Source organism: Vulpes vulpes, chromosome 1 (assembly GCF_048418805.1).
Source record: "Vulpes vulpes isolate BD-2025 chromosome 1, VulVul3, whole genome shotgun sequence".
NCBI classification, from domain to species: Eukaryota; Metazoa; Chordata; class Mammalia; order Carnivora; family Canidae; genus Vulpes; species Vulpes vulpes.
The window spans coordinates 67,351,367-67,369,485 of record NC_132780.1 but is presented as its reverse complement, the minus strand read 5'-3'; the positions used below and the strand labels follow the sequence as shown (position 1 = coordinate 67,369,485).

The 18,119-nt window shown below is 42.0% G+C and overlaps 1 protein-coding gene across 2 annotated transcripts; it reads right to left on the bottom strand.

Annotated features, from left to right (window-relative positions):
* Positions 1–343: 343 nt before the first annotated feature.
* On the bottom strand, positions 344–16,884 carry MPC1 (mitochondrial pyruvate carrier 1). Of its 2 annotated transcripts, XM_072766384.1 has the most exons (5): positions 16,701–16,884; positions 11,152–11,155; positions 1,979–2,075; positions 1,221–1,353; positions 344–860 (listed from the first exon to the last, which is right to left on the bottom strand). In XM_072766384.1, exons 1-5 carry the CDS (start codon positions 16,769–16,771, stop codon positions 836–838), a joined length of 330 nt encoding a protein of 109 aa, XP_072622485.1. In that variant the 5' UTR covers positions 16,772–16,884; the 3' UTR covers positions 344–835. The 2 variants fall into 2 exon arrangements, with proteins under 2 accessions (XP_072622485.1, XP_025871736.2); XM_026015951.2 differs by lacking the exons at positions 11,152–11,155; positions 16,701–16,884 and adding an exon at positions 4,225–8,385.
* Between the last annotated feature and the right edge of the window lie 1,235 nt (positions 16,885–18,119).

The window sequence follows — 18,119 nt, the reverse complement described above, 5'->3', positions numbered from 1 at the left end:
GAGCTGGCGACAGGGCTATGACCTCCACAGCCCTTCCCAGGATGCTGCTGGTTCTCATGTCAGCTTCTTGGGGCATGTTTCAGGTGGCACACCTGGGAGGTTGTCTAATGTTTGCCCGGAACAAAGAATGCATCCTGAGCAACCGTCTGCACTTCCCAGAGGCTGGCCTTCTCACCCATCACCCCTGCAGCCTACCACCACCCCCAGCCCACCAGCCCCCAGCTGTCACAATACTTTTCAGAGCTCCACGTTTTACCCACATCAATCTTTCCAAGGATATGATATCAAATTGCAGTTTCTTAATCAAGAAACTTAATCATAATCAGCAAGATAATCATACCCATTTGGCAAATATTTAAATCATTTATTGCCATTTAAGTTACAGCACTTTAATATACACGCTGCATGGAAGCACACTTTCTTTAACACTGGCGATGACAGTGTAAGTATGACCGGCTGTCGGTGGTCTCATGGTCATTAAAGAGTTAAAGATTCTGAGTATTTAAGTGCTAATAATTACAATTTTTATCCAATTTTTTATTAAGTAAATTCTAGCAAGTAATATACATATTACTGCAGATAAAACCATCATTGGGAATTATTAAATTGATTGCATATTTTGAGCTACTCTTTATGAAGAGAAGTAAAATACTTGGTATGTGTAAGGCAGCAGAGAGTTGGCTTAGGGACTCTCAGCTATTTCTAGAAAAAATTGGTTAGTAAAAATAGCATTCAGCTTATTTTCCTTAGCAAGACTATTCTGAGGATGGAATCTGTGACTCAGCAGCAGCGCTGACGCTGTCCCTTCAAACACCTGGTTGCTCATTTTCCACTGTTATGCTGATGCCTTTTTACTCATCCTGGAAATAAACACAAAGAAAAATTCAATGAAAAACAAACTTGGATGGCGTTAAGACACCTTTACATTTATTTCAACCTAATAATTTTATTAAAAACAGTAATATCCTATTTCATGTTAATTTGCATGTTTCAGTAAGCAAAACTGTACTGCATTTGCAGACCAATCATTGTTTTAAAATCAGCAGCATATTTTTTTCCAACAGCACATTTTTGCTCTGAATCTAGTTTCCCCAACTACTGACACATTATCTCTGTGCACAGACACACACACTCACACCTAGTCCCCCAAGGCCTCCAGATTGGAGTTTCTGTCTTCCCAATTCCTCAAAACAAAAACGATTAAATCGGGATCTGCTTACTCATGTTTGATAAGGCGTCCTCCCTGAATGAGCTGGGCTACTTCATTTGTGGCATGGCATGCGAACAGAAGCCAGTTTCGAGGCTGGACCTTGTAGGCAAATCTCATGAATGTCAAGGAGTAACAACAGAGGGCTGTCGGAAACATCAAAGCAAAGCAATGGCTTATGGTCTAGCAGACTGAGAGCTGGTGTGATCAGAGATCAGCGGCTTGATCGCCTTCATCAGAAAAAGAATCTCTTCTGCTAAAACTTTTAACAGACGATAAAAGTTGTTGCTTAAATTCTCCCACGAATGGGAAGCTCATTCCATATTTTACTCTACTGTTAGGTATTTTTACTTATTAAACATTTCAGGGACGTTTGCTTGCTAGAGTGGGCTATTAGTTCTAGCACTGTCTGAAAGAATTGCTACTTAATCCCCGCAACAAGACTTTTATGGTCAAATATCAGATTTCAAATAAAATTCAAGGCACTTCATCTAACTAAAGTCCAAGAGGACCCATTCTTCACTTGTGTGTACTCGATCTGAAAGGCACACAGGACCTTAACACTTCCTGGGTAAATATTTCAAAACAACCCTGTTTTTTTTTTTCCTCCCCGTGGACAAACACCCTTCCATGCCATCATATTTCTTTATGTTACTTTCAAATCGTGACTGTAGTAGCTGGAGCTACAAACCTGAAATGTAAACAAAAGCCATATTATGCTATAATTATATGTATCAAAGTCCTCCCAATTATTCAAATGTGTGTCCTTACCAAAGGTCATCCGCCCACTGATAATCTCTGGAGACTTTTTCATGTCATTGATGGCAGCAATGGGAAGACCCCAGTTGGCTACAGGGCCCCAGAAATGCTACAAAAATGAGAGGAAGGGAAAAGGAGAGGAAAGGATAAGGAGGGGCTGTGAAAAGCTGCAATTACTTCCTTTAAATGACAATGGAAACATGTGAAAATGAACCTTCATGTTTACATCTTGCAGGTTTACTTGCAGATGGCTGGTTAACATTTAGGCACTGTCTGGTCAAGGCTTGGCCTGTACGCCAGTGGCTCTTCCAGGGTGAGCCCCGAGTCGGGAAGAATTTGGCCATTTACCAAGATCCCCACCAATTTACAGATTACTGCTAGGTAATCTCTGTCCCACTGAGAGAACTTTAAATCAGATTAACTTCTTACCCAATTCCCTCCTGCCATAACTTAAAACTCATTACAACTATTCTCCATAACGGACTGTTTAAATCTCTCAAAACTTCTTTTTCAAATTTATATTAAGATATTTGTCAGTATCTCTTAGAATGCCTATCCTAAATTGGAGATTTTTTTCTGAAGAAAGCAACTTAAAAGGGGAGAACTTGCTTTCTTTTCAGCTCCTATGAGCTATATTTAGATCAGAGAACATGGAAATCTCCACTCAGAACCCCAGAGATACTAAGAAATTAAGACTGGAAGATACTTTTGAAGTCATAGCAACAACCAATGTTTAAAAAAGGCTCAACAGTTTTTCATCCTAGGACAGCAGCGTCCCAGGACAGCAAAATGACATTGTGTTCAACAGCAGTAATATCCAATTGATTTAGTTTCTGAGGCTGAACAAAGTTCAGTAGCTTTTCCCATCAAATTAAAAATTGTTTATTAATGTACAATTTACAGTAAGGTATGAAAGAAACCACACATCGTTGACTAAACACCCTTTTTCGTTATCAGACTATTAATCAGTGATCAACTTCTGCCCATCAGAGCATTTAAGATAAATTCAGGCTGCTGAGCACATTTCTAACATTGACCAGGAGTCTTTAAAATCCCTAATTCCATTAAGAAGTAGGAAACAAAGGAACTATAAGAAAAATATGTGGATTATGTTTGGGATGATAGAATATTTTGAAATGCTTACTTAACATGCTTAAGTGGGAGGCCCCGGCCGCCCAGGCCTTAACCAGCTGTAAAGAGCCAGAGCTCCTCTGGGGCTAGCACGCTAGGCATGGGGGCATCTACAGCTGACTTGCAAACCCCGTAATTGGACACAGCTGGTGTAAAGAATCTCAGAGGTTCTGTGGTGGCGGGTTAGTGTTCTCATCTTCAGACTGGATGTTATCTGAGTTACACTCACTCTGCTGGAACTTGAATTTCTTGTACCTGGATGTTGAGTGTCCAATCCTCTCCCCCCTACCTACTGGAGCTCTGGAGAGGGAGGGTAGCCAGCCTTCACTTACTGGCTTCCCCCCATCCCCGTCCTTCTCCGGGGGGTGGGGGGAGGCACTTCTTTTTTCAGCTCCCTGCCATACTGGTGTCTCCCTTTCCTCATCTACTGACTGGGCCTTTCTCCACCTTAGTTTAGTTTTATCTTTTTCTAGCTAATCTCTTCCCACAGCTCTGCTTTGCATGTTGGTCCCCATGTCTACCTTCTCATACATAGACACGGGGCTGGAATAGAGCCTGGAGAGATTCTCCACCACCAGGCCCAAAGGCATCTCCCCCTATGGCTGAGGTCAAGGAACAGGACCCTGGCATAAACCTGACACCTCAAGCAGCCCTGGGAGACTTGCGCTCACATGGTGGCATTACGAGTTCTAGGTTGAGGATTGTCATGCATGAACAGAGTTCTGCAAATTAGCGGCGATCAACACTCTTATGATGATAAACATTAAGATACGCTTACAACCGGTTTCTTAAAAAGAATATGAAAGGTAAAAATGATCTCATCACTAGTTAACTAAAAGATCTAACCTCAGAAGGTTAACAATGCAGCCTTTCTGCCTAGTGCAAGCTTCTAGTCCCACTTCCCTGTTTGTAAACACATTTGGTCCAGGTTCCTTCTGCTCAGCAGTCAATGCACTGGTCCTGCCTGAAGTTAGTGCCCAGAGCAGATCAGAACTGCCACCAGATGCGGTGGCCAGATCGGCCAGCTCAAGCACAGGAGGCCAGGGCTGGGCCAAGGCTGCTGTCTGTAACTCTGTTAATGCACAAAGTCTGCAAAGGCCTGAAATAAAGTAGAACAATTTTCTTACCGTACTATTTTGTGAGGAGGCCCCAAGGTTCAGACAGGAGAGATGTAGGGAAAAAAAAAAAAAAAAAAAGATCAGATGCTTTGAAAGATTTCAGTTCTATTAGGTGACTTCAACCTCAAACATGTGCTCAAGTTTCAGCGACAGAACTACCAGGTGAGCAGCACATGTTCTTTTCTTAAGAAGATAGAGTATTATTCTATCAACAACTTTCTAGCAACAACTTTGACCCAACGAAACTAAAATTTTGTAAATTTTACGAAAATAAACTTACGCCTTAGAGTGAAGCTGTCCAACAGAAATATAATGCAAGTCACTACCAGAAGCCACAGATGTAATTTAAAAATTTCTAGAAGCCACATTAGCAGAAGTAAAATGAAACTAGGGAATTTTATTAGGTTTTTTCTAATGTATCAGAAATATTTCAATTTGAACATGTAATCAACAAAAACTTAACAATATGACATTTTACATTTTTTTGTACTAAGTTTCTGTGATCTGTTATGTGTGTTGACATTCGTGGTGCATGTCATTTGGACTGGCCACAGGTAAAATGCTCCATTGTCATCTGAGGCTCACAGCTGCTGGATGGCATAGTGCAGACTGAGGGGGCATTTCTCTGGAAATGAAGAGGTGGAGAAACACAGTGCTGCAGAATTCCGGCAGTGATGAGCTCACCATTTTTATGAACAGGTTATTACCAGAAAAAAAGCCCCTAAAAATAGGCATGCAACTTTACATTTTGTTCACTTCTAAAACTCTGGAACCTCAAACGGTGTCTAGCATTTACAAGGCACCCAAAAAAGTCTTTGTTGAATGAACGAATGAATGAATAGTAAAAAACTTTCAACATTAAGTGTTTTTCCGAATGTTAAACTTAGTATGGTTTAAAAATACATAAAAAGTTTTAGAACGAATTCCTTTTATTTCTGAAATGGCAATTCTTTTTGCAGGATATAGCTTAATCTTCTGTATGGCAAAATCTTAAAGTTTATGTATTGAAAGAGTTAAGTAAAATGATAAAATCCTTTATAAACACATTGACATCCAAATAGCTCTTCTCACCATTTTGATTTAGAGGTCAAGAAGGTTCTAATTTCCACTGTGAAAGTATTTGTTGACGGTGCTAATAATATTCAAATAGGCTTTATTATGAAATTCAAGAAGCCTAAAAAGAGTCTTTCGACACTAAATGAATTGTTTCAAGAAATTATGTTTCACTATATTTGCCTTACCAAGACTATTTCACAGGAAGTCCAAATTGAGCACAGTGTTTTGCCTCAGAAGGGATGGGTTTTCTTACCAGGCCAGACTGACCTAGGAGATTATGGACTATGCTCATCTGCAGTGTCACTATTCTGTTTGTTTCAGAAGTAGAAGTAGAATTTAGGGATTCCTCAGTTGCATATAACACCCAGTGCTCATCTCATCATGTGCCCTCCTTAATGCCATCCCCCAGTTACCCCATCCTCATCCCCTCCAGCAACCCTCAGAGTTCAGTGTCTCTTATGGTTCACCCCCGATTCCATTGTCTTTTATTTTTCCTTCCCTCCATCTACATTCATCTGTTTTGTTTCTTAAACTCCTCACATGACTGAAATCATATGGCATTTGTCTTTCTCTGATTGACTCATTTCACTTAGCATAATACACTCTAGTTCTAATCACATTGTTGCAAATAGCAAGATTTCATTCTTTTTGGATGGCTAATAGTCCAACTCTCTCTCTCTCTCTCTCTCTCACACACACACACAAAATCTCTCTCTCTCTCTTTCTCTCTCTCTCTCTCTCTCACACACACACACACACACACACACAATCTTCTTTATCCATTTGTCTGTTGAGGGACATCATCTGGGCTCAATCCACAGTCTGGCAATTGTGGACACAGTGACTATAAACACTGGGGTGCAGGTGCCCCTTGGGATCACCATATTTGTATCCTTTGGATAAATACCTAGTAGCACAATTGCTGGATCATAGAGTAGTTCTATTTTTAACTTTTTGAGGAACCTCTGTATTGTTTTCCAGAGTGGCTGCACCAGCTTGCATTCCTACCAATACTGTGGGAGGGTTCCCCTTTTTCTGAATCCTCACCAACATCTGTTGTTCCCAGAGTTAATTTTAGACATTCTGACCAGTGTGAGGTGGTATCTCATTGTGGTTTTGATTTGTATTTCCCCAATGCTGAATGATGCTGAGTATATTTTCATGTGTCTGTGGCCATTTGTATGTCTTCTTTGGAGAAATGCCTGTTCATGTCTTCTGCCCATTTCTTGAGTGGATATTTTGTTTTTTGTAGTGTTTACTATTCTTAAAGCACTTTTGTTCAGGATCTGAACAAAGAACCATATTTAATTAGCTGTAAGTTACCAGTGGTACGTTTTCCCATCAAAAATATTTTAAGAGATGTAGTTTTTAAAACCTAAAAGATCAACTTGGGGAGAATTTAGTTTTCAATTTAGGACTCTTCCTGAACCGTACAATAGTTAAAATTCTATCCTATTCTACAGCATGAAAATCATCACACAAAGAATGCTGATCTTCCAACCAAGAATACCCTACCCAGCAAAATTATTCAGAATTGAAGGAGAGAGAAATAATTTTCCAGAAAGCAAAAGTTAAAAAAGTTCACCGCCATTAAACTTGCCTTACATGAAATGGGGTTAATTAGTAACAAGAGCACACATGAAAGAGTAAATCTCACTGTTAAAGTAAATATATAATATAAAGTTAAGTGGATTAATTACTTATAAAGCTAGAATGAAGGTTAAAAGACAAAGTAGTAAAAATAAAATAATTAGCTAAGGGACAGACAAGATAAAAAGATGTAAAGTATATCAAAAACAAAATAAGGGGAGGAACATTGAAGTTTAGAATGAGATCAAACTTAACTGAAAACTATTACAGATACAAGTTGTTATATATAAGCCTCAAGGGAACCACAGAGCAAAAAACTATAATAAATAACAAAAAATAAAGATCATCAAACCACAAGACAGTAAGAGAACAATGTAACAGAGAACTACAAAAACATCCAGAAAATAAACAAAATGGCAGTAAGCACATACCCACCATTGGGCTACCTGCTCAGTTGGTAATCTGCTTCTCCCTCCCCTTCCAGCTCGTGCCCTCTGTCACTATCTCTGTCTCTCAAATACATAAAATCTTAAAAAAATGAAAAGATATTAAAACTGATACCACAGAAATAAAAAGGACTGTAAAATACCATTATGAACAATTTTACACCAATAAACTGGACAACCTAGAAGAACGGACAAATTCCTAGAAACATACAATCTACCAAGACTACATCATGATAAAATAGAAAACCTCAAGAGATTGATTACTAATGAAGTGATTGAATCTGTAATCGAAAACCTGCCAACAAAACGAAGTCCAGGCCCATACAACTTCCCCGTTGAATTCCACAAAACACCCAAAGAAGAATGAATACCAATCCCTCTAAAACACTTCTAAAAGATAGAAGAGGGGAGAATTCTTACCAAAATATTTTACAAGTCCAACATACCAAAACCAAACAAGGATGCCATACAAAAAAGAAAGTTACAGGCCAATATCCCTGATGAAAACAGATGCAAAAATCCTCAATAAAATATTAGCAAACCAAATTCAATAGTACATCAAAAGGATCATACACTATGATCAAGCAAGATTTATTCTAGGGAGTCAAGGATGGTTTAATATCCAAAAATCAGGATGCCTGGGTGACTCAGCAGTTGAGTGTCTGCTTTCATTTCAAGGTCATGAGATCAAGCCCTGGGTCAGGCTCTGCACTCAGGGAGGATTCTGTTTGAGATTCTCTCTCCCTCTTCCTCTGTCCTGTGCCCTGCTTGTGTACTTGCTTTCTTTCAAATAAATAAATCTTGAAAAAAAAAAAAAGAACTTAGGAAAAAAAGCAAGCCTGTTACTATTTGCAGTTGACATGATATTACATAGAGAGAACACCAAAGACTCCATCAAAAACTGTTTAAAAAAAAAACAAAACTGTTAAACAGGGACATCTGAGTGGTTCAGTGGTTGAGTGTCTGCCTTTGGCTCAGGGTGTGATCCCAGAATCCTGGGATCGAGTCCCACATCAGGCTCTCTGCATGGAGCCTGCTTCTCCTCCCTCTGCCTATGTTTCTGCCTTTCTCTGTGTCTCTTGCAAATAAATAAAATCTTAAAAAAAAAAACCTGGTTAAACAAATTCAGTAAAGTTGCAGATTATAAAATCAGAATACCAAAATCTGTTGTTTATTAATGAGCTATCAGAAAGAAATTAAGAAAACAATCTCATTTACAATTGCATCAAAATAAAGTACCTAGGTATAAATTTAATCAGGGATGCTGTATGTTGAAAACTATAAGATATGAAAGAAACAAAACAAAACAAAACAAAACAAAAAAGATATGAAAGAAACTAAAGACACAAATAAATGGAAAGCTATTTCATGCTTAGGGACCAGAAGAATATTATTAAACTGTTCATACTATCCAAAGCAATATACATATTCAGTGAAATCCCTATCAAAATTCCAATGGCATTTTCTTTTCTTTTAAGATTTTATTTATTTATTAGACACAGAGAGAGAGGCAGAGACACAGCAGAGGGAGAAGCAGGCTCCATGCAGGGAGCCCGACGTGGGACTGGATCCCGGGTCTTCAGGATTAAGCCCTGGGCCCAAGGCGGTGCTAAAACGCTAAGCGCCACCCCCCCACCCCCCCACCCCCCACCCCCCACCCCGGGCTGCCCCAATGGCATTTTCCATAGAAATACAACAATCCTAAAATTTGCATGGAATCATAAAAGACCTTGAATAGGCAAGGCAATCTTGGAAAAACAAAACTGGAAGCATTAAGTTCCCTAATTTCAAACTATTACAAAGATGTAGTAATTAAAACTACATCTGGGGATCCCTGAGTGGCACAGCGGTTTGGCGCCTGCCTTTAGCCCAGGGCGCGATCCTGGAGACCCAGGATCGAATCCCACGTCGGGCTCCCGGTGCATGGAGCCTGCTTCTCCCTCTGCCTGTGTCTCTGCCTCTCTCTCTCTCTGTGACTATCATAAATAAATAAAAAAAATTAAAAAAAAAAATAAAACTACATCTGTGTGGTATTGACATAAAAGAGATATAGATCAATAGAGCAGAGCCCAGAAATAAACCTACACAGGAGTCAAGAAATTTGACAGAGGAGTCAAGAACATAAAATGGGGAAAAGACAGTCTCTTCAATAAATGATACTGGGAAAATTGCACAGCCACATGCAAAAGAGTGAAACTGGACCATTACCTTATACCAAACACAAAAATGGATTAAAGATGTGAATGTAAGACTTGAAATCATAAAACTCCTAGAAGAAAACTAGGTGGCAAGTGGCTTGACACTGGTTTTGGCAAAGATTTTCTGAATCTGACAGCAAAAGCAAAAATAAGTAAGTGGGAGTATGTCAAACTAAAAAGCTTTTGCAAGTAAAAGAAAAACGAAAAGGCAACATATCGAATGGGAGAAAATATCTGCAAACTATATATCTGAAAAAGGGCTAATATTCAAAATACATTAACTCACACAACTCAATAGCAAAACAACAACAACAACAAAAACCCCAAAAAAACCAGTATGATAAAAAAAAATAGGCAGACCTGAATAGACTTTTTTCCCCAAAAAAGACATACAGATGGCCAACAGGTACATGAAAACATACTTGACATTGACTAATCAGAAAAATGCAAATCAAAGTTACTAGATTATCAACTCACACCTCTTAGATTATCATTGGGGCACCTGAATGGCTGTGGTGGAGCGTCTGCCTTTGGCTCAGGTTATGATTCCGGGGTCCTGGGACTGAGTCCAGCATCAGGCTCCCCAGAAGGAGCCTGCTTTCCCCTCTGTCTATGCCTCTGTCTTTCTGTGTGTTTCATGAATGAATGAATGAATGAATAAATAAATAAAATCTTTAAAAAAATTACTATCAAAAATATAAAAAATAACTGTTGGCAAAGATGTGGAGAACATACACTGGTTGTGCAGTGTTGGTGGGAATGCAAACTGGTGTGGCCACCATGGAAAACAGTATGGAAGTCCCTCAAAAAATTAAAACCAAATTAAACACGATCCAACAATTCCACTTCTGGGTATTTGAAGAAAACAAAAACACTAATTTGAAAAGGCATATACATCCCTATGTTCACTGAAGCATTATTTACAATACCCAAGATATGAAACAACCTAAGTGTCCACTGATGGATGAATAACCTGTAGTACAGATACACAGTGAAATATTACTCAGCCATAACAAAGAATAAGTTTTACCATTTGCTACAACCTGGATTGACTTCAAGGGCATTATGCCAAGTGAAATAAGTCAGAGAAAGACAAATACCATGTGACCTCTTATAGGAATGATCTTAAAAAACAAAACCAAAAAACCAAGCTCATAGATACAGAGAACAGATTGGTGACTGCCAGGGGCAGAGGATGAGAAATGGGTGAACTGTTTTGTCTGAGTTTAAGTAAGTTGAATAAAAATTCAAAAAAATGTAATAATGTTGATTACTTAAATAATGGTTTAATGATCATAAAACAGAGAATAAAATCATTCTAAACAATATAGTAAATATAAAAATCCACAACTCAACATTTCTTAATTTTATGTTAGTTATTTAAAACACGAATCATCTACTAAGTCAGAAAATCTGAATGCATATTTTTGCAGAGTCAAGCTAATGGAAAGAAAATCTTTTTAGTGTATGAATATCTGTTTGAAAGAATAAATTTATAAGCAACACACAAACTTCAATTTGGGGAGAGTAATGTAAAACTGTGTAGAAAATACCCTTGATTTTGGGGCACCTGGGTGGCTCAGTCTTGATTTCAACTCAGGTCATGATCTCGGGGTTGTGAAACTGAGCCCCGGTCAGGCTCCTACCGTGCTCAGTGCAGTCTGCCTGAGACTCTCTCCCTCTCCTTTCACCCACAACCCTCCCCACCAGTGCACACTCCCTCTCCCAAGTAATTAAATCTTTAAAAAAAAAAAAAAAGACCTTGATTTTTCTCTTTGTTATGCTGCCATTATTTCCATTAAGGTTAAAAAAAAAAAAAACTTTAAAGTCTTTCTTGTGTTCACTTACAATCTGGAACTCTCAGGAGGAAACTCCACCTTCCTGGCTAAGGACGATGTGGAGGTGATGAAGGACAATCACTGTATAGTTGACAACAAAACAAAATGAAACGAAACTCCATAAAACCTTATCTTCTTTTTTTCTTTAATTTGGAAGTGATTGGTGGGTTCATTTCTTCTAAGCTCATTTTTATTTTCATAATGTCTCCTGAACACTGCCAATCTCAGTTTCTTATTTTCCTAAAATTTCGGACAGTTAATTGTTAGCTTGCTCTGAAAGCACTGTTAGTTTGCGTAAGTGGTAACTCGTTTCGATAGTGCTGAAAGGATCCAACGGTCTTATTTACGCCACTACTTGAAGCGGGTAAGAGTTTGAGCTGCTAACTCTAAGTTGCAGTTCTCTTGCAGCCTGAAAATGCTCACCTACATTTTTTATTTGTCGTCACCAAACTCACCATATTTTCTAACTCAAGTTAAAACGAGGGCATTTTCACAACTAGAATGTGATATTCAACTGTATCTAGCTGGTCAAAACTGACTGGACATCAGAAAAGACCTCTGGCAACTGGACTGTACAGACAACGGCTCTCCTGTGGCCAGTTCTGCTTCACCACCATCAGCTTCATGAAATGTTTGAAGATCAGTTGTATGGTACATATACACAGGGAAATATCACTGTGGGCAGGGTACAGGAAGCAGCATCGCGGAGAGGAGAGGCACAAAGTACCTTACGCCTTTTTTATTTTTATTTTTATTTTTAAGATTTATTTGAGAGAGAGGGGGGGGAGAGGGAGAGAGAGAGAGAGAGAGAGAACGAACTAGCATGGGGAGGAGCAGACAGAGACGACAAGCACAAGCAGACTCTGTGCTGAGCACTGAGCCCGACCTGGGGCTCAATCCCAGGACCCTAAGAGCATGACCTGAGCTGAAACCAAGAGTCGAATGCTTACCTGACTGAGCCCCCTGGACGCCCCGACCTTACTTCTTTTTGAAACCATTCTTTCGCATTACTTTCCTCAAATCCTAACCTGGCATTCCCACTGTGGCTCTGCAAACCTGTTGTCCATAGGTCTCAAGTTTAGTCTAGATAAAAGTTTTTCATGTGGCCAGTGAGGCACTGGATCAGACTCCTAAGCCTGTTCCAGCCCCAATAATCTATCTATCATTGGGCAAGGGGTCCCTGTTGTTCTACTGCAACTTCTCACCTGGATAGTAAGTAGAAATCTTTAAAGCTTTCCTGAAAACAAGGAGTTAAAATTAGAATAGCATACCTTTTGAACTAAAGAGTATTCATGGCAAACACCCCATTAATTTCTGATTTGTAAGCGTGCTAGCAGACAAACAGATTTAAAAACTCTCCACGATCTAGGTTCTGCTTAAGAAAACATCCTTTGCACATATATCCAATTATATACACACATATACATATATCCATTCACCTCTCAGGAAGGGGGTAAATCTGTAGAATAAATCTGTATAGACTGCTCCTGATGCGACCATTAAAGCATGTATCCTACGCCTCAGAAATTATTTGTTCCATCTCATTTATTCTTTTTAACCAAAATTCAGGACAGAGGGAGGAATGCAAGGGAGCAAGAAATGAGGACACAAAGAGCAAGAGCAAAGAAAGCTCTCTTATCTTACTCCATCAATAAGGTATATGAGGAAATAATTAAAAAAAAAAAAGATAGGGGTGCCTGGTTGGCTCAGTCAGTTAGTAAAGCACAGGATCTCAGGGTTGTGAGTTCAAGCCCCATGCTGGGAGTGGAGATTACTGAAAAAATAGTAATAATAAATAAAAAAGATAATAGAAACCCAGAAAGTTCTTGATTCAAGATCTCTCTCTTTAAAAAAAAAAAAAAAAGATTTTATTCATTCATGGGAGACAGAGAGAGAGAGAGAGGCCGAGACATAGGCAGAGGGAGAAGCAGGCTCCATGCAGGGAGCCCGATGCAGGACTTGATCCCAGGACCCCGGGATCACCACCTGAGCCAAAGGCAGAGGCTCAAACGCTGAGCCACCCAGGCGTCCCTTGATTCAAGATCCTCATTAAGGTAAGAAATTGGTGAGAGGAGAGATGAAAGGTGCCAAGTAGGAGAGTACCAGAACCCAGGGAAGAAACATGCAATATTACTTTCATCAAGCACTATGCTATGCTGTTCAACAGCTACCAAAGCACAATATGTAAGCAATTGCCCAGGACCACACAGCTAAAAATCACCAGGGCTAGGGTTCTAGCTCATCATTTGGTCTTAATAATACTATAAATCAATCAGTTCTAATAAAAATTTTGAGTAATAACTTAATATTATTTAATATTAAGACCCAATTTAAATGTCCCGGGCTGTCTTAGAAATGCCTTTATGGCGGTTTTCTTCCATGCTAGATCCAATCAAAGTCTACACACTACTTATGGTTAGAATCTATTTCCTTAACTCCTGTTTCTCAGTGAAAAAAATCAACATTTTAAAATATACTCAGATGGGCACCTGGCTAGCTCAGTCCATAGAGCATGCTATTCTTGATCTCCAGGATTATGAGTTGGAGCCGCACATTGGGTGTAGAGATTACTTGAAAATAAAATCTTTTAAAAGAATACATTTGGAAGCCCACTTTACCAAGAAAGACATTTCAATATTACTCATAAAATGTGACTGAGAGAACTTTAAATATCTGTATGAAACACACTCAAGTGTTACTAAATGATTTTTAAAATTCTGGAATAGCATTAGTTTAGAAAAATCTCTATCCCTTCAACAGGCTGTAAAAAGAATCCAGATCTTCAGTTAATAGGGAGTGCAAAGTAGGTAGAACAGTTATTGAGGAGGTGAGAAGGTACAGAACCTCATTTCTGATTGGAAGAGGGAGCCATTAAAGTTTTCTTCCTTATGCTTTATTCTCCTTTGCAAAAGCACAGCAGTGGGATATCTGAGTGGCTCAGGTAGTGATTCTGGGCCCAGGGATCGGGTCCCACATCAGTCTCCTTGCGAGGAGCCTGCTTCTCTATGTCTCTGCCTCTCTCTGTGTCTCTCAAGAATAAATAAATGAAAATCTTAAAAAAAAAAATAAAAAAGAAAGAAAGAAAGAAAGAAAGAAAGAAAGCACAGCAGAGGCTGTGAGCAAGAAGGTTGGAAGAACACAGGGAAAACTTTCCTCTGATCAGTTCTAGGAGGAAGGGTTTCTCTTTCTAGGAGAAAAAGCTTAAATAAAGATCTTCTGGTGAGAATTTGGATACCAGCCTTCAAACAGCCCTCCATAGCTGGCAGTGCTGGCAGGAAATCCCACTGTTCCAAGAATGGCAGGGAAAATAAGCCTGGCATCTCACTCTATCGACTCAGTTCACAAAAGTAATTCCAGGTCAAAAAAAAAAAAAAAAATCACAGAGCTTTTTATGCCTCACACTTAAGATTTTAACTTTTTCCAGACAGTATACAATGTTTCTGCTTAAAAAAAAAAAAAAAGGGCAGAATATAAGTTGTACAGTGATTTGGAGTTTTTGAGTATTTTCACATCCCTTATCCAGTTTTATGTTCTCATGAACCTGACCAGATAGGGCATGATCGTTAAACCCATCTCATAGAAACCGAGGTCCACTGGGGTTGGACGTGTTGGGATCCCTTGGTTAGAAGTCCTCCTTCTGCTGATGCCCTAGCAGGGCAGCACTCTTCCTGGACACTGCAATTCTCTTCTTTTCCCCCATTTAGTCAAAGCTTAACTCAAAGTAACACTGGAAAAAGTATAGGATGCTCATCTTAGGAACAAAGGTTAAGCCGTATGTCAAAGTATCTGATGGGAAAGGCTGGCTCTCAGAAACCTATCTACTAAAGAAAAAAGAAATGTAAAATAATAGTAAAAACAAAAATAGAAATAAGAAATAGAAAAGTAGGCTCTCTTCCTGGAAAACCCACTTAACAAACTATTCCTATTACTACATAATGCAATTCCTATTATTACATAATGTAACACTATAATGAACGTTAGGTAATCATCAGTATTTTTAAAAATATGAGTGAGTGTAATCGCTTTATTCTTAATTATTCTATAGAATTTTATCTTAGCTGTATCTAAGGATTAGGAAGGCTCGTTATCCAAAGCAGAAAACATTAGTAAAAAAAGGTAACCTTCAAAGCCAGAGAAACTTAACTGCAGGGACTAAGAACAGATCCTCATATTACTACTTGCTTAGATTTTCCCAACACATTAATCTGATAAGTCACTCCACATTACTGAACCATCTACTTGATTAATCACAATCCTAGTTAAGCACGAGAAACTTCCTATTTGGAAAAAATCAGGAGCCAAGATTCTTTCCAAATTTACTCTATCACGTGAGCGACTGAATTACATTTCTCACGGTATATTACTCTGTAAAATTAGGAGTAAACAGTATTGGCAACAAAGTCCAGGCCTTAAAAGTCAGTCCTTTTTATACTGGCAAACATTCAGTTGCCTTCACGCAGTTTCCTTTGGATGGTTAAAGGACTGATTTTCTCCTTAGCTGTCAACACTTTGCCTCTTTACCACTTTACTGGGGAGGAAAAAACCAACCAACCAAACAAACAAAAAGAAACAAAAAACAACAATCGCAGCCCTACACCTATCTAGGCTTTAAAACCGCAACACAGAAAAATTAAAAAAAAAAAAAAATAAAATTAACTCCTAAATAAACTGTTGAAAACGGCTTCGAAGTCATACTAAAAAAACATTCTGAAATACAAGCAGGCGTCTCCAGATTCGAGGTGAAGAGGAAACACAGGTAGCGTGTCTTCAGGCCTTCCGCCCGCCAGTGCCCTTTTGTTTGTAACTGGAAGGGAGGTGGAACAGGAGACGGTGCGGCCGCAGGAACGCACGCCTCTACTCTGGTTGGCAGGATGCTCGTACATTAAAAACATGGGAGGTTTGAGTCCCTTCCCGCTGGGGCTGAAGGTCCTCAGCACGAGACACCCACAAGGCGAGGGGGCCCGCGCGAGGGGCAGCGAGGGGCAGCGACGCGCACCTGCAGCGCACCTGCGGCGCACCTGCGGGGCACCTGCGCTCCCACAGCGCCCCCCGCTGGCGCCTCCGAGGCCCGCAGCCGGCCCGCCTCCGCACAGCTGGGCGCACAGCTGCAGGGCAGGTGCAGCGCGCCCCGCCCGCCCCCGCGCACCTGGCGGCGTACAGCCCGGAAGCCCCGCGGGGGCGAGGGTCCTCCCGCCGCCCCGGGGTCCCCCGCCCCGCCGTCCTCTGCCCCGCCGCCCCGCCGCCCCGCGGTCCCCCGCCGCCCCCGCCGCGCCCTTGTGGCTCCGCGCCCCGGGCGCACGGCCGCGACCTCCGGGAGCCCTCGGTGGTTCCGGGGGTCCGGCCCGGGGTCTCGTCACCTCATGAGGTAGTCCCGAAAGTCCTTGCTCCGGACATAGTCCGCCGCCTTCCGCACCAGCGCGCCCGCCATGGCCGTGCCCGCCGCCAGGCCGCCCCAGCGCCCTCGCCTCCGCTCCCCGGAGCCCAATGACACCCAGCGCAGCAGCGGACGGCGCGGACACCGCTCCCGCCCGCGGGCCCGCCTCACGACAGCCGGCTCCGCCTTACGGCCGCGCCGGCCTTCGGCCTATGGGAGGACGCGGAGGGGCAGGCGGCGGCGCGGATTGGCTGGCGCGAGCCGCACACCTCCTCCCCGCCCCTCTGCGGCGCTCGGGGGCGGGGCCTGCTGCCGTAAACCGTCCGGGGCCCGGCGGGGATTGGCTGGCGGTCTCCCGGCGCGGGTGACGGGCCCGGGCCCGGCGGGCAGGCGGGCGGTTGGGTTCGTGCGGCCGCCGGGGCGTGCGGGAGCGTCGCCGCAAGGGCACCTTGGCGGGGCCGCGAGCGCACCCGCAGTGCCGGCGTGGGCGGCCGGGGGGCTTGGGTGGTCGACGGGCACCGTGCACACGCCCCGACCCGGCCCGTCCTGCTGGGGTAGCTGCAGGTGCACAGCTCGGGTAGCTGCAGGTGCACAGCTCGGGTAGCCGCGGGTGCACAGCGCTAACGCGTCCACCCCAGGGAGGGTTAGATCACGCCGCGTGCATCGCACCGGAGCGGGGAGGGGGCCCTGCGTGTGCTGCCGGGGAGAGCTCTCTAGAATGGGGAGGAAAAATCCAGGTGCGGGCCGCCTGCGTGTCCCCGCCAGCTAACCCTCTGACACCGGGAGTCGGGCTCAGGTCACGATGGGGGCTCCTGAGGTCAAGCCCAAGGTGGGGGCTCGCTGCGCAGCTGGACCTGCTGGAGATTCTCGCCCTCTGCCCTTGCGGCTCGTGTCCGTGCGTTTTCTTGCAAATATAAATAAGCGTTTAAAAAAAAAGGGAAATTAAGGTGCAGAGTCGTGTGTGCTACTCGTTTGTGCACAGGGACAGAAAAAGTCTATCAGTTTGTTTCCAAAGATAAAAGGGAAGTGTTAGCAGTGGCTGCCTCCAAAGACGGCTAAGTGCAGAGGGGTGGAGGGAAGCGGACCTTTTCACTGTGCTTTATTCGTTCCCGTTGACATTTGTACAACGAAAATAGGCTATCTATCCAAAATAAATAAAAATGCCTTTGAGAAGTAAAATAGCAAATCTTTGAATCAGATTCATTTTCTGTTAAGGACCTCCATGGGTCACACCTGACTTGGATCTCATTTGAAAGACTGACTAGGGGACATTGCAATCCCATAGTAACACAGGGAAGGTGGGCTGTGTTAACCTGGTGCTTCATGGTGCAGGTAGGAGCTTAGAGAAAACAAGGGGGCGGGGGGAGGCATCCTTGGTGGCTCAGCGGTTTTGCGGCTGCCT